Raw genomic sequence first — 16,738 nt, 5'->3', positions numbered from 1 at the left:
AATCGTTAAAATGACACCCATGTGTACATATAGAGAAATGGAGGTCAATTTCAGCATGGAAATAACCTATTAACATTCAATATCTGGTCTTGTGGACTCATTGATCCTATTTTTGTTGTTTAACAACATTAAGTGATAAACCAATTTATTTTTATTAGTCACTTCCATGATAGAATAACATTTGAAATCAAGAATAATTTTGGAACATCTTTTACACTATACCATATCGTTAGCTACCTGATCTCCAGGTTGAACCTGGTAAGAAAGGATAAGGACTTGGAAATCACGTTCTATTCATGGAATTTAAAGACATTTTGTGGGTTGACATGTTAGCTTTTCCAATTAATAATTCTCTGAACATGGGCAAATTATTTATCTTTCTTTACTTGAGTTCTACCAGTAGAATAGCACTGAAAATAGTCTGTTCCTTATAGGATTGTGATGGGGATGAAGTTAGTTAACACATGTAAAGCATTTAGAATAGAGTCAGTTTTGTCTTGTGCTATGCAAGTGTCTGCTGTTATGTTTACTTGTATATACAAAAGCTGGCACAGTGCCTGGCAGCTGGCTAAGGGACTTACTTGGAAGCTTTTGTACAAACTCTCTTGAATTAATACATTTCAGCCTATCATTCATTTATCTATACTTCAAATCTAGCCCCATACTTCCACAACTGCTCTTCCCATTTGTTTATTAAAACTTCAGGTATGGCATTTCTGTCTATTCTGTAGCACTAATACCTGAATAACTGCACCTGGGTCTTAATTTAGATTGGGTTTAGCTATAAACCTTTCTAGTAACTCAATTTTTAGGATGACCAGTTTTAAGAATGACTTCTTTTTTAGATTAATTTCTCACATCTTAGGGATTTGCATTATTTTATCAATATTGTAATTAAGCATTTTGAAGTAGCTCTGAATTTTATATTGCAACATTCAAGACTAAAATGATGATGAAGCCTTTGGCATCACAGTCAACTTATTATACATATTCCTGTTCCATTAGCTCAATAAGATGCCAGCTTATTTGCATATTATTGCTTGACCCTGATATTATGGCCGATTAATTTGCATATCCCTATCTAATTGGCTCAAATAAGCTTTTTTTTTTTTTTTTTTTGCCATTTTACTTATTGGCCCAGATCCCAGATTAGTGGCTTTTAGTTGAAATCAATTAAATTTGGAGCACTTTTTTCTTTGTTATGCTTTTAGCACCAATGTAAGGACAGATAAGGTTGGTGGTCAAGAATATCAGGAAATGACTGCAGAGCATGCAAAGGAAAATTCTGCTTTTATCTATTTCAGTGGAAGACAGTGAAGACAAAAAGGCAGCTATTTAGGCAGACTGGCAAGATATTTTTCAGGGAAGAGGATATTGAACTGATGAAAGGAACTGAACTTCTTTTATGAAAATAATTCCAGCATAAAAGGCAAAGGTTATGTATTATACCACCAGGAAAAAAGTCTAATTTAGAATTTGCCTCACCTGAATCTCAGCTAAGATTATGATATAGCATTTAAGAATCTAAAATGTAGTTTTCAAATTTAAGTTGCATGAGATTAATATGGAATGAGGAGGGAGCCGCTTGTTAAACATGCAATTTTTGGGGCTGGGGTTTTAGCTCAGTGGCATAAGCACCAGCCTTCCAAGCAGGCGGTCGTGAGTTCGATCCCTGGTACCGATTTAAAAAAAAAAAATGCAATTTTCAGATTCCTAACCCAGAATCCTTCCATAGATTGATTTGAGGTAATCCTTGAAATCTTAAATTTAAAGAGGTATGCTGTGTGATTCTGATGGCCTTAGGTAAAATAGCACATCTTGATAATTACTGCCTGAAGGAATGATCTGTTTCTATTAATTCATGCATTCTATGTGACACCTACTGGTTACTTGGGTGGTGAGTTGCCTTTTCCCCAAATGATTTTGAATGTTTAAATCTGGCCATATTTCCTTAGTTGTATTTTTAGGACAACAGAAAAGACCTATAAAAATTTTTTTTAAAATTAGCATCTTATAGAAACAAGAGAAGGAATGTACTGAGAAGGCAGGGCAAGTGTTACAGCCTGCGGAACTCACACCCTGAGAGTCTGATGCACACTGACTCCTCTACCATCCAAGTTCCCTTTCTTCTTTTCCCATTATTTCCTTCAAGTAATTGCTACCACTTTTGAGTTTCTTTGTCTTTTTCTGTAGGAGACACTTTGGAAGACTCTTTTCCAGCCCTATCACAGTGATGAGGCAAGAGTAGGTGTGGCCAGGAAGACAAGAGGAGTGCAAGGCAGATTCAAGAGAAAAGAAGGTGGAAAACACTTCCAACCTGCATTGCTCAGCTGCTCCCCAGCCCTCAGGTGCCCCTGACCTGACACTTTTTGCAACTCCCTTCTTTGGATCCTTTGTTTGCAGGAACCTGCTGGAATAGATGTCTACCATTTTAGGTCTGTATCTCTGGTTTCCTGGTGTTTCCTGCTGGACATGCTTTGTTGCTTTTTAAAACAGGCAAATACAAACTTTTATCGAGGGGGCACAGAATGCAAAGTTTTTGTCCTTGTTGACCGGTCATGGTTCCTAGCAATATAAACACTTACAAAAATAAAGTCCATAAAGACTGTGTTTACCTTAGGGAAGGAGGGAAGCGAATCAGGTCTGCAAGCCAGAGACAGCAAGCGCTTTGTTTCATATTGGACCTAGCAAGAAGGGAAACTTGCCAGAACTGAGGCCAGCAAATTAATTCATGATTCTCAGAAGACAAGAAGTACTCAAGTTAATTGGATGTAATCATACGGGTTTATGAATATGAATATTTCTCTAGTTTCCAAGAATGCCTCGATTTCCAACAATCCTTGGATACTCCATTTCTAGGCCCTAGTTACTCTGAGGACCTTGGTTTGATGTTTTAGCTCTTAGCAGGAGAGGGATCTTTCAGTAAGAAGGAAATAGAAAATCCTGCTGCCCCTAGGGTGGGGATGATGAGGAAAGCTGAATATGTATCAGAATATCTTCTGCCCTGGAAATCGAGGGACATACAAAGTAAGTGACTTTGAATGTTAATAACCATGAAGGCAACTGCAAATAGTGAATGTCTTGGTCTAAATGTCACATGGAACAAGATAGTTTATATACCTTATCTAATATCTTAGAGATACTACTTCAAGTTCCTTACTGGTAAAGTTGACAATATTGTCTCACAGGATGATCATGGGAATCACACAAAGAAACCAAATTAGAAAAGGATTCCTAAATTAGAAAATACTCTATAACTAATAACATGACATTGTAGATTTAAGTTAAAAAAAAAAAGAATTTCTACTTAATGACTTCCACTTTGCTGATTCAGAAGTTTAGTCTATTAATATTCTTAAGTAGAAATTTTTGAAAATTTTATTTAATTTGTGATAGATATCTCAAACTCAACAGTCTTGACATTTTTTATTAAAGTTGTATTTTAGTAATCTCATATTTCTAAGATGGCCAAAAAGAAAACAACAACAACAAAAAGAATAAACAACAAACAACAAAACAAAACAAAACTTGAGGCACGTAATTGCTGTGATAATTGCTGCAACAAGAAATTCAATTAGGGGTAAGATTGTTCTGACTTGGGAATTTGCACAGGCATAAATTTGAGTATTAAAACCTAATAAACTCAGAGCTGTCTCACACCTTTGGGAATTTTCAGCTTTTCCAATGTCCTTCCTCTCTTTGACCTCTTAATTCTCTCTTAAAATTTGTACAAATACAAAACACTTGTTAGTTTTTATTGCTTGAAAGGAGATTTATCTTTAATACACAGGTACATAAAGGCACTGAATATAATAAAGCACACTATTGTTTGATCAGGAAAAAAGATTGACTTTTCTCTAAGTACTAGCCAAAAGAAAGCTACTTACACCCTGCCACACCAACTTCTGAAAAATAGTCTTGCAGCTTGCAAGATTTAAGATCTCATTATAAATAGTTAGCTTTATATATCCCCCTGGTGGGTTAGAATACTCAGGTGCTGGAATATCAAATATGAAAGTACAAGCACCTAATCTAGAGATGTGTGAAGTCCGGGTAAGCTTGTCATTGTAAGATATGGAGAGCTGAGATGTGTGTCATTTTCTGGATAGATATATTGGCAAAGAAAAAATACCTTTTCATGGTACATGTTAACCTAGAAGAAAGAAAATAAACTGATTGTCCCTCTCAGAGTAGTAAGAAAAACTACTTTAAAAATGTTTGTTAACTAATTGTTTACTGTCTCTTAATTCACTAGTGGATTTTTATAAAATTGGGCCTATTGATCTACCCAAATTGGTCATTTGAATGTATTGAATAGATGAAATTTTCCAGCAATGAATCAAATATCATTCTCTGGTTGACACATTTTCATATTTATCCCCAGATTTGAGAAAGTTACCAATATAATTATAATAATAATCATGAGCACCTAGTTCTAGTCTCTTATAGTAAATACATCAATAAGGCACTGTTACTATCTCAATGTTATAAATAATGTGACTCAGGCTTAGAAGAACTAAATAACTTATCTATGTCAATTAGTTTATTTCTTTCTTATGTCAGTTCGACATGTACCACACAAAGACTTTTACCTCTATCATACATCCATATATCAAATATTGCAAATCTCAGCCTTTTGTACCTTACAATGACAAGCTTAGCTAGACTACATCTCTGTTATTAGTAGCAGAGCAGGGTTTAAACCTTGGCAAAACAGCCCACTTCGGTCTCAATTAACTAGGCGTTTCAGCAAATGGCATTTGAATTACTTGGAATGATCTTCTTATAGAATTTTGATCTTCTTGTACATAGGTCGGCTTACTTTGAGGCAGACCATCTGAGTACTTAAAGTTGTTTTAATGGTAAGTAGGTTAAACAAATTTGAAATGCATGACTTGTTTTTCCAGGGCATAGCTTCTTTGTAAATAATTCATTATTCATTCAGCAGCTATGCTTAGTGCCACCCGTCAGCGAGAGCATTGTGGGAGACATAAACACCAAACCACAGTCTGGTGAGAGAGAAGCGTGATGTTAGAGGGGTGTAAAAAAACTGCTAGTGGCATTTTAAAAAGACTCAGATTTGTTTTGCTGGGATGGATTAGAAAAAAGGCATCATGCAGTCCCACCGTCTAGAACTTTTAGTCTCCTCAGATGACCCCAGAGCTCGCTCTTTCCCCTCTTGCAGGTTGTTGCCTGGAACATTACCAACTCACCACGTGCTCCCTGAGTGCTTTGCCTACTTCCTGCTTTCCCTCTCCCCAGGACTTTTCTCCTCTGGGTGCACTGTATGCTTTTTGTGGCTTCTACTCAGCCTCACTATATTAAAAAGCAAGTTGCAGGAGGGCAGGACCTTTTCGACTATTTTGTCTACTAATGTGAACACAGTCGTTTTGATAACTCCTGAGTCAAAGCAGGAATGAAATATGTATCTATTGAATGAATGGAGGGGTTTATATTTCAAGGATGCCTGAAGAATGGGTAGGACTTAGCTAGACCTTGTTGGATGACACGGAATTCCAGAAGAGGACGTCATGTCTGAAAATGGATGTAAAGCTGGCACGGTGGCCTGCACCTGTAATCCTGGAAGTCTGAGGCAGGGGAATCCTAAGTTTGAGCCCTTCCCAGGCAAGTTAGTGACTCAGTGAGATAGTGTCTCAAAATAAGATGAGTGGGGCTGTGGCTCAGTTGAAGGTGCAGGGTTCAGTCCCTAGTAGTGACAAAATAAAGGGGTAGGATGGGGTGGGGGCAAATGGAGGCAGAAAGTTGTACAATTTGTTTATGAAGATGAGAGTGCTGATCCATTGATTAAAGATTGAGATAGGGCATGACATTGTGTGATGGTGTCTGTATTATTCAATTAGTCATTATGATTTAATTCCATAGGCAGCAGGAAGTCCTAAAATAAGAGCTCCTCAAGAAAATTTACTATGAATAACCTTAAATCATTCAAAGAAATTCAAATGCGGGGACAGTCTTAGGTTGTGCAAGTTCCGAAGCTAAGATACTTGTATTGATTTCTCTGAGAAAAAGGCTGAGCATTAAATTAGAGCTAACCTGGCCTTGCTTCTTTTGTGTCACAGTGGTGGCCAGAAGAGTGGACAGTAGGAGTCATCCTAGATGCTCTTTCTTTGCCTGATGGCAAGTAATAAGCTAATCATTCATAGGTGTGCTGTGAACCACAGATGTGAGACCAACCTTCCCTTAGCCAAATCCTGAAAGTGCCTGCAGCTTCTGCAATCACTGAGTGACGGTGATGGAGAAGTTAGGGTGGAAAGAGACAGAGGACTATGATTAACAGTGATAGATGAAACACCTATGACCGTGGGAGCTCATTAATAGGGCTTTGAAAGAAAGCAGAAAAAATGAGGGGTCCTTAAGCTTTCGTGGCTCTGGAACTCTGCTGAATGATACAGTGTGACAAAGGAAAAATATGGGAGAGGACTGGACGTGGGTGATCAGAGGATGTCACAGAGATGTTTGGGACACAAAAGAGCCATGAAAGGCACAGGGATGCTGAACCAAAGAAAAAGGAAAGGACCACTGGATCTAAAAATTTCTCAGGATACTAAATAGTAATCTGAGGGTGACTGTCATTGTAGGTAAAATTCTATCATGTTTTTCACATAGACACTCTAAATAGTTGTCATATTTTTAGAGGAAACTGTGCTCAATGCTTTAAATTCCCTCAGTTATGCTAATGTCAGGCAACAAAAGCAGAAAGTTCATAAATAGGGTTGCAGTGACACAAAAGAATTAGTGCAAATTAACAAGGTGACTTACTTATAAAGAGAAATAAACTGAGGTGCCAAGGGAATTTGGTTGACAATTCCATGGGTCAGTAAGTTGAAAATTTAAGTTTTAGCATTTTTAGCTGTTGTGCTTGAGAATATAAAATCATTATGCTACATTAGTCTGACCTTTTGAAGTCTGCAATATTTTTATTAGAGAAAGCACTGAATAATGCATAATATCCATTGTAATTCCGTAGCGAGGAACAGTGACAGCTATCGTCTATTTATAGTGACCTTGTGGCATATTAAGAAAATTCCTCACACTTTGATGATTTACTGGAACATTAAAAATATAATTGATTTTAATCACACAGAAGAGAAAAAAATTATGATCATCCATGGAAGTGGCAAGTCCTTGGGTTGACTTTGTTTTGGAGCAAGAGTGTACTTTACACACTATATTTTATTATGGTTGGGTTGCACAGAGCCTTTAATTTAAAAGCCTCTCCCCAAACTAATTCTAAATTATAGAACTAACTGCTTTACCATGGGGATTCACTATTTCTGAACCATTGGAAATGCTGAGTCTTTAATAAAACGGTATTATGAAAGTTATGTTAGGCTATCAAATAGCTGAGAAGTCTCAGGTTAAAGGCTGTTTTTTAATATGATAAATTTTGACCAAAATAAACCTCATTAAAACTGTAATCTGTTCCAAGCATTATTTTTAGAAGAGTAGATTTCAATGCCATAGGAATAACGATTGAAACTTTGGCTATGAAGAAGGGAAATAGATTTTGTCCTCTATGCCAGTTTCAATAAATTGAGAGTGGTTTCCTGTGGGTACTGTGTTGAGATGAATTCTGAGACTATTTCCAGGCACCATAGGAAAGAAAACCATAATCAATTAAGGCATAGGGAATCACAGCATGTGTGCTAAACATTTGGTATCCATGATGAGACAGCATTTAAAAAAATCAATAGTCATCATAGACTTACCAGATAAGCCACCCACATCCATCTTCTTCAGGTTCTTTGCCTCCAGAATGACAACTGTCAGCTTACCAGCAGTGGGAACATAGCGAAGGGAGAAGCAGATGTCACCCAATTTCTCTTGCTATGAAAACCAATGAAAAAGATATCAGTATTCTTTTCAAGTTACATTGGATGCAATTTGTATATATACATGACAGATTCCTCAAGAGGAATTGTGACAATTAGAATCTGAGAAACTTTAGATGGCTTTCATTTACTAAGGTGTCACCAAGTGTTATGGCTTGTGTCTAGATTTCCCCCTCAACTCTACCAAAGCCTCATGAGGTCATGGGTGGGAAATTTTCAGAGGTGGGTGGGTTGTAGAGTATGTGATGCTAGAATTGATTCATGGCTTAATACTAGGCTCAAGAGCAATGGGTTAAAGGTGTGAGCATTACCTGCCCTAAGTAGCTTGAGTAAGAGTTAATCTTTGCTTGGTTGCTTTGCTACATTCTGTCTCCCAGGAATAGTCTCTGCTCTGTAGTACCTTTTTGCCATGCAAACTGCCTCGGAGCCAGCTGATAATGAACTGAAACCTCTACAGACTGTGAGCTAAATAAAGTTTTTCCTCCCTTAACTTGTGGGTGCTGGATATTTTGTCTGAGCATGAGAAAAGTAGGACACCAAGAGTCAATACTAATTTTTAAAAAGAACCAATTTCAGTTTTTTAAAAAAAATTTATACTTTAACATCCATCCAAATAGACTATAATTGAATGGTACTACAAGTGAGACCAAGATGACTTTTAGAGACTCTGCATTGAATTGCACTGTAAAATTCAGATAAATTTTATAACTTTATTAAAGAGCTGTAAAAAAGGCTTAACACTTTCTTTTAGGAGAACCAACTTACCTACATTTTACATGTCAAATAGGATTATGTCTAACATTCTATATTTAGGATCGGGAGGGAAACCAAACAAATAGGATTATTTCTAATACTATCTATTTGGGATTTTTTCCAATATTCTACATTTAGGAGTTTGTGTTCCATTAAATTCTATTAGTTTGATGAAAAATTCTGAATTCCTAATGGCTGAAAGGTAGAAAAATATAGTTTTTTTTCTCTTTTGGTTTTATTCATTTCAAATGAGGTCTTTCTTTTTCCTTACCTAAAAATTTGTAAAAATTGAAAAAGCAATGCCAAGTATCTCATAGGTCCTCATGTTATTTTATTGGTGCAGTATCCATAGACCCAAAGAACACACACTAATCATGCTTTTACGCATTTTTAAAAATGGACCTAGAGCTTAACGTGATCTGTGTGCAGACGTTTTCCCAACTATCATACCTGCCACCAACAGACATATTCTCTCATTTGGGATTTTAGGATTCTGCAGGTTTACTTGTTTTTCTCTAGGATTACTAGGTAGAACCAGGCTATTATTCTACTTTGTATTCCTTGTGTGTGTGTGTGTGTGTGTGTGTGTGTGTGTGTGTGTGTGTATGAAGTGAGTAGGAATTTGTTGTACCTGTCTTCTTAGGTCTAAGAGATTCCTGCTATAATTTCTCAATATTTTCCCTTATAAATGTGAATTCTGATCTTACAAAAGGCAACATTTGTGTTAGACTTTTGCAGATAATCAGCTAAGATAGGAATGAGATTCAGAAACCCCTACCCTAAGGATGTTTCATGTTATACTTTTATTATATAAAATTCTGGTTTGTCCTTATTTGTAACTTGACCTGTGCTAAATTGCCAGAGTCTCCAGTATAGAAATAATTGCCTAGATGTAATTTAATAATGTAAGGAAGTATAACCCCTCTTTTTCAGGGTACCCATATATCCAGCTTCCAAAAAGGAAAGGTGAAATGCAATATATTAATAGAGAAACAAGGAGAAACACTTAATACTGTTGCTTAAGTAGTGCCTTCATCAGAAACCCCATGTGTGTCTGTGGTCCTGGTTCCTCCCTCCTCACAGCAGTTTACCACATGCCTCCATGTTACTAAGAACATTGTTTCTGTCTTTGATCGTTGATTTTGTCTTAATTATGTTGCATGGCTGCATCTTGCCTAGATACCACTTACTGTGCACTTTCAGAATGTAAATAGGTGAAAACTTTAGATAATGCCCTGCATTACACCTAGAGTTACCTGCAATGTGCCAAATTCACCTGAATGTGCCTACTCACTGTTAAGAACTAATTTACACATTGGGAGACTCTAGTGGAATAGATTATTTTTTGTAATCTCTGAAGATATAGAGTGGGAGTCAATAACATGGAAATTAATGCAAAATATGGACAAATTCATCTGGACTTTATGAGACAAAAGAAATGGAAATGAACAAAATTGCTGTTTAAAATGCTCATTAGGAAAAGGATTCTTCCTGAGGGGGTCTGTCAATTCTGCAGGATGGCTTCAGGGGAGCTGGTCGTGCTGTAGGGTCAGATCACTCTGATGGGTCTAATAGTCATGTCAGAAGTGACCACTCTGTCTCTCTCCTTTGCTTCCTCGCACACTCTCTCTGATACTGGGGATCAAAACCAGGGTCTTAGGACTGACCCCTAACCCTGGCTATTTGTAAGAATTTTTTCTTTTTTTTTTTAAGTTTTGAGACAGGGTCTTACAAAGTTACTAAATTTCTCAGGCAGGCGTCAAACTTGCAATCCTCCTGTTTAGTCTTTCAGGGACTGCAGGTATGTATGACCAAGCCTAGTGACCACAGTCTCTTTACATTCATCTCTCCATGCCATGGAATCTAACTTCACAATTAATTTAGGGACATCTCAATTCTGTTCAACCAAGAGATGTCGTAATTTATCTTCCTTCCAGCATGATTTCATTCTTTAACTTGAAGATCTAGATGGGATTTTCAAGATTTTCCATATTTATTTTCTAAGAGGATATTTATAGAGTTTAAAAAAATGGTAGGTCAACAAGGAGAAATATGTGCAGTTACTGGAAATTTGAAAACTACAGAATAAAGGAAGAATGAGTGTTTGAAAGATAAAGGAAAGGATTTGTTGAGAAAAAAATGTAGAAAAATTTTATTTTAGCATCTTTCAGAGAGCTACATTTAATCAATTTTAATATGGAAAATTTTTACTTATAAAATAATCATAGTGTGCCAGATGATGATTATTTGTCTTTTTGAGACAAGGTCTTGCTATGCAGTTCAGGCTGGCCTTGAGCTCACTTTGTAAATTAGACTGGTCTTGGACTTGCAAATATCCTCCTGCCTCGGCCTCCTGAGTGCTGGGATTACAGGTGTGCACTACCATGCCCGGCTTCCAAATTATGTATGTGTTTTTATTTTAATTAACTGGTTACTTTGTAAAGTTTTAATTTTATAGCTTCTAGATCTACTGTACAAGGTATTTTAAAGCTAGTCACTTCCCCCCCCACCCCGAATTTGTATCCTGTGTATGATACTGACTGCTTATTCTCTACCTTAGCTGCCCTGCACCGTGACCTCAGCACTGCAATTGTCACCTCCTCGATCACTTCCATCCCATTCTTAGCCCTGCTCCATGATGTGGAAGGCTAAGCCTAACCACCTCTGTTATCTTTTGGGAAACAGTGTGATGAAAGCTTCCTTTAGTCTTTCTAAAGTGTAATGCAGATCCTTCAAACATTGGCTAGTGCCAAGTTAATGTTTGAAGGATCCAAATCCCTTTCCTGACTTTCAAGATGCCCTGTATGTTAGCCTATGCCCTCACCATCCAAACCTTACCTTCGGACTATACTTTGAACGTGACTACCTCTTTAGTGAAGGTAGGTGACCAACTATGCTGAATTGCCCGGGACTCTACCAGTAAATCCCTCAGTTACAAGTAAACCACAATTGGTGGCAGCCTTAAGTACGTCATTGACATTCTAGTTTTTCCTATTCTCTTTTACATATTCCTTATAGAACAAGAATATGGTCATGGCACAATCCTAATCAACACCTCTCAGTATCTTCTTTCTCACTTAGAATGATGTGTGTTCCTTACACTAAAAGCCTATATAATCTCACCCTGCCTATAATACTACTTGGATCTCATTTCTTCTTCCCAAACATGTGACACATACTGCTTATAGGCTCGTTTGCATTTTTTGTTCATTTTGTCTCAAATATTTTTCTCCTAGACATTATTAAGAATCATCCTATGAACTGAATCAGCTCTTTGCACCTATATCCCTTCTTTAGTGAGTTTTTTTTATTAAAAGCTGTCTATAGAAGTCCTATAGCCTCCTGATCACATACGCCACCTTCCATTTTGCCCTGCTTCTTTTATGTCATAGCAAATGTCATCGCTTGTTATCCTAACATGTTCCCACCAGCAAATCAGATCTATGAGAAAAGATATTCGTTCACATTGCTGTGTTCTTAGCATTAGAATAGTGCCTGATACAGTATAGCGCTCCCTATGTAACTGTTGAATGAGCAAATGCAGGTAGCCTACAATTGAATGCAATCAGGTTGCTTTTTTACTATTCCTTTGTGTCACAGCAGGGTCTTTGGAGAAGCAGATTTAGATTTATAAGTAGGACATTTACTGGGGTGTATCCTTCGAGTTAACACCTATGGCACAGTCAGGGCGGCAAGACTGCACAGGTAAAGAGGCTGGGCTGTGATGCAGTCACATCAAGGCTTTGCCAATGCTCGGAGGAAGTCTGGAGCCAAGCTAGCACTTCAGAAATGTTCTGAACTGGGGCAACAGGAATGAAACTGTATAATCCTGAACCCCTAAGCACTGGATGTGGGCTGCTGCCACACTGGGGTCAGGGCCTCGTCAGCGGAGAGTGATGCCATGAGGGGGAGCTCAGTTATGAGCTGTTGTCCAACAATCGTTTGACACCCAGGACAATGTGTGCCTTGGTCATATGGAGGAAAGACCAGTGATGCACCATGGCAGTCCCTGCTTCTGTATATGCTGTATACATTCCTTCTCATCCCACATTCTTACTTAGTCAAGAAATTCATCTAGAATATCTTTTTCCCTTTCTACCTAATGAAATCATTCTTAAACCATTAAACCCTCGATCAAATTCCATATTTTAAGTATCTCCTTATGCATAGATTTTTGCTAGAAATTTCCTTATAGCTGGTGGTATGATGCTGATTTTTTTCCTATTTACTTTGCACATGTGAGTTCAACTCACCTGAAACTCCAAAAGAGCAGAATTATACAACGTTTCCATGATGAATGCCACATACATAGTAAGGGATACTCATAATTGTAGGCCAGCTATATTGCAATGAGATGCTTGTCAGCTTTTTGCTTGGTAAACTGCAGAGGTGCACCTGTTATATCAGTAGTGTGTCTGGTTTACTCAGGAAGTCAACTAGTGGATTTATTTGGAGCACTTCCTTTGTGCCTAGTGCTGTGAACACTGCCATATTATCCCTGTCATGAAACTAGAAACAAAACCATTTCTGAAGGTATAGTTTTTAAGATAATTTCAAGACCCCGTTGAATTACAGCCGACAGATGAATGCTTTTGCTGGTATGATTATCACATGAAGGGGTCTTATTACTATTAAGGAATTTCAGCTTTATGTATAATTTATTTTTGTCAATTGCCTTGATCACTAGGTAGAAACTGCCAGTTAGTGTTAGAAAGTTCCAACTGTGAGATCCAGAGAAATTAACCTGCTTTTTTAGACTATGGAACTGACAATCAGAGGGTACTTTTTGTTCTGAGCAGCTTGATAATTCCATTATTTTTTTTAAAGCAGCAACTGAAAAGAATAGACATAAATTATTAATTTTATAGGCAACTACAGCACTACTTTTAGTTTGGAAAAAGAATTACAGATATTGGAAAGAAGGTCATCTTGGGTGGATTTAAAAATAGCTTGATTTAAGCTGAATATTTATTTGATGGCTTTTGTAACACCAGCCATCATTTTCTGTGCAAAAAAGAAGGGCTCGCTTTGGTGGCTTTTGCAAATGGGGCTACATTTGTACACTGTTGGAAAGACTGTACTTTTGAATGTGTTTTTAAAAGGTACCTACATTGACTTAATGCTATGACATTTTAAAAGGACATATTCTATGTTAATAGTAAAAAGATTTTTGTACGTGCTAAATTGCCAGTGCATTCTCTGATAGCATTTTTTTTTTTTCACCTTGCAGTTGGGAGTGTATTTAGAGGTGACAAACAAACCAAGGTCTAATAATCTCTCAAAATGGGAATTCAGCAATTTGTAAAAATACTAAAATGTTCCTTTAAGAAGGACAATATTATTTTAAAAATCTTAATGAGAGAATAGGTGGCTTTAAATATATCCATTGGGTGGCAGTATTTTTGAACTCCATTATTTCCCACAACTATTCTCCTGGCCCCGAAGTGTCTGCCAAATCAGTATTTACATCGAATGGACCAGATGGTCACAGCAGGAAAGGCTGCTATGAGATGTACCCAGGCAAAAGACCGAATCTGGCCTAGTGTACAAACGTGCAGTGAACTGTTTAGGTGAATGAGATGGTATGTTATATTTACTTTGTGGGAACATCATATAACTTTGTAGTCATTCAATTATTCAGTTTTTGTTAAAAAATAATCATGAGTTCCACCATAAACTTCCAAGCTGTAGTCTAGGCTCTTTGGATACCCAGGTGACATATTACAGCAGGATAATACGTTGGCTCTATCACAGAAGTAGCAGAATTGCTGTGGGAGAAGACTGAAAATTCCAGGTCGGGTAACCAAACTAAGGGAAAGGTGAATTTAACTGGAGATTTGGTCTCCTAACAATCATTTTCGATTTCTGCAAGCATCTGAAACGCACTCTCTGGCAAAATCCAATGTACCTGCCATGAAGACATAGAACAAAGACAAATCTTCTCACTCTTCCTCTTCAAGAGGGCAGTGTGTACTGGACTAAGGAAGGCAGGTGACATAATTGTCCAGGAAGAGCCATTGCCTGGGCCGAGATGTGAAGGTTCAGAAACAGAGTCAAGATGAATCTCATCACAAGACACCACAGTGCTGAAGGCATGGGGGTGTATGCACAAAGTCCTCGGTCCTTTTAATAGTTTAAAGCACATCACTGTTCTAGAAATTTAAAATTCATGTAGTTTAATTAAAGATAAATTTCTGTTTTATGATTTAGATCTTTCAAATATCCTGATGACATCTTTACATTTTTAAGAAGAGATATGCTTTTAGTTTTGTTAAAAATAATAATTAGGGCCAGGACATAGCTCAGTGGCACAGTGTCTGCCTGGCAAGTATGAAGTCCTGAGTTCAATTCCTGGTACCTATAATAATACTTGACAACCAAAAAGTGAATACTCTGATATAATCAAAATAAGGATGGGACAAATAGGAAATCAAGATGCCTATTAATAGTAAATCATAATTTATAGTATAGAGTAGTAGAAAGCACACTAGACTTCTTGGACTTTATTTCGCTAGCTATTTATTTAACACATTTTTATTGGGCATCTCCTATGTGCTAGGCACTGTGTTGGCTACTGGGGCCTAGAGGTGAATAAAATGTAAAATCAATGAACAAAAGAAACACAGAAAAATACAAGGGTTGTTGTTGGTGGTAATTGGTATGAAAAAGTATAAAGCAAGCTGGAGAACGGGAATGTAATCTGAAACAGAAAGGTCAGGCAAGGTTTCAATGAGAAGGATTTGAAGAAGATGAAATGTAGCAACTCCTTAAATACCAAGGCCTCACTATCTTGTCTTTGTGAAACAGGTCTGCGTGACATAGCCCTAAAGATTCTCTCACCTGGGAAAACATTTGCTCCATGAATTTACTGTACTGTGGTTACTTGTCTGGTGGTTTTCTCTCCTTCCCAGGACTGTGAACCAATGAGCTGTTAAATCACCAAGCTTGTGTTAGGATAGTTAGCCCCTGTGTCAGCCAGAGTAAGAAATGCCCAGCGGATCAGCTTCGCTTAGTTCTGGGTGTGACTGACTGGATTTACTGAGGATGGAAGACCCATTCTGGGTGTGAGTGGCACCAACCAAGGCACATGTAGCCTGGATGGAATAAAAGGGGAACAAAGAAGGAAGGCTCCCTTCTGCTGCTTTGGAAAGGTCTCGTTTCTGCCTTTGCCTTGGAGTCTGTCTCCCCAGACCTTCAGCCTTCCTGATACAAACCCCCACGGGATTCTGCAGAAACGCTAGGGCTTTCACCTTTGATTGGATCCTCCAGATCGCCAGTGCACATATATTCCTTTTACACTCTTCCACTCCTAACCCAGCAGGTGGCACGCACTGTAAGTCTACCTTGTAATATGTCTTAACTTAAATCTGTTTCTCTAGTGAGCACTGACTGACACATAGCGGTTTGTAACACAGTCATAGAAACTATAAGTGCACTCGGTTCTTTCTTTTGAAGACTATTCTCTCCCTTTCAGGGAAGTTATTTCCATCATTGATTTCATATGGTGATCCAATGGCATATGGAAAGAAAATAGTAGACTATATATTTACTTTTATCTCATGTATTCATTTCAGGGTTTATTGTATTTTATCAAACATAATATATTGACCCAATATTTAACTGACAAATAAATACAGATAAATTGGGAGTGTGTTCCAAATGTTTTATTACTGGAAAAAGACAAAGTTTGTACTCTCTTCTTCACCATTAAACTATGCTTAGGAGACTACTTAGAAGGTGAAAAACAGCTGACTCTGAATTCTTGGATCTGCCACTTACTGACCATCCATCCGGCTTTGTCCCTTACTTTCTCCAAAATAAAAATGGAAAGTGGTCATGGGACTGGTAGCATTCTAGGGATTAGTAGCATAAAGGAATCAGAAGAGCTCCTGGCCCATAAAATGTACCTTGAGTATTTGGTATTATTATTTAAAAAAAAAAATCTCACTTCAAGCATCCTTTTCTCCAGGTAGTGGCATGTGTCTTGTCCCTTATTTACAGCCAGATTTCTTGAAGGAAGTGGCAATAACCACTGTCACTAACTTTCCATGTTCCACTGATGTCTTTTTCTGTCCCTTTATTGACGTAGCTGCTGTTTAAGGTTTCAAACAATACTCATTTTGCTGAGGCAT

The 16,738-nt window shown here is 37.5% G+C and overlaps 1 protein-coding gene and 1 long non-coding RNA gene across 4 annotated transcripts in view; one reads left to right on the top strand and one right to left on the bottom strand.

Annotated features, from left to right (window-relative positions):
• Window positions 1-3,049, top strand: part of LOC134477364 (uncharacterized) — a 42,638-nt gene extending 39,589 nt beyond the window's left edge. Inside the window, exon 4 of the long non-coding RNA XR_010049387.1 lies at window positions 2,194-3,049. This is a non-coding gene — a long non-coding RNA (uncharacterized LOC134477364). The remainder of the gene's footprint in view (window positions 1-2,193) is intronic.
• Syt1 (synaptotagmin 1) overlaps window positions 1-16,738 on the bottom strand; it is a 515,260-nt gene that overhangs the window by 84,482 nt on the left and 414,040 nt on the right. For all 3 annotated transcript variants that reach the window (XM_063255195.1, XM_063255194.1, XM_003475946.5), the window contains one exon: window positions 7,731-7,848. In XM_063255195.1, coding sequence (XP_063111265.1) covers window positions 7,731-7,848 — 118 coding nt within the window. The remainder of the gene's footprint in view (window positions 1-7,730; window positions 7,849-16,738) is intronic.

The sequence above is a fragment of the Cavia porcellus genome, unplaced genomic scaffold (genome assembly GCF_034190915.1).
Source record: "Cavia porcellus strain 051 isolate PalLab524CR breed Dunkin Hartley unplaced genomic scaffold, mCavPor4.1 scaffold_8, whole genome shotgun sequence".
NCBI classification, from domain to species: domain Eukaryota; kingdom Metazoa; phylum Chordata; class Mammalia; order Rodentia; family Caviidae; genus Cavia; species Cavia porcellus.
This window is presented reverse-complemented; position numbering and strand designations above follow the sequence as displayed.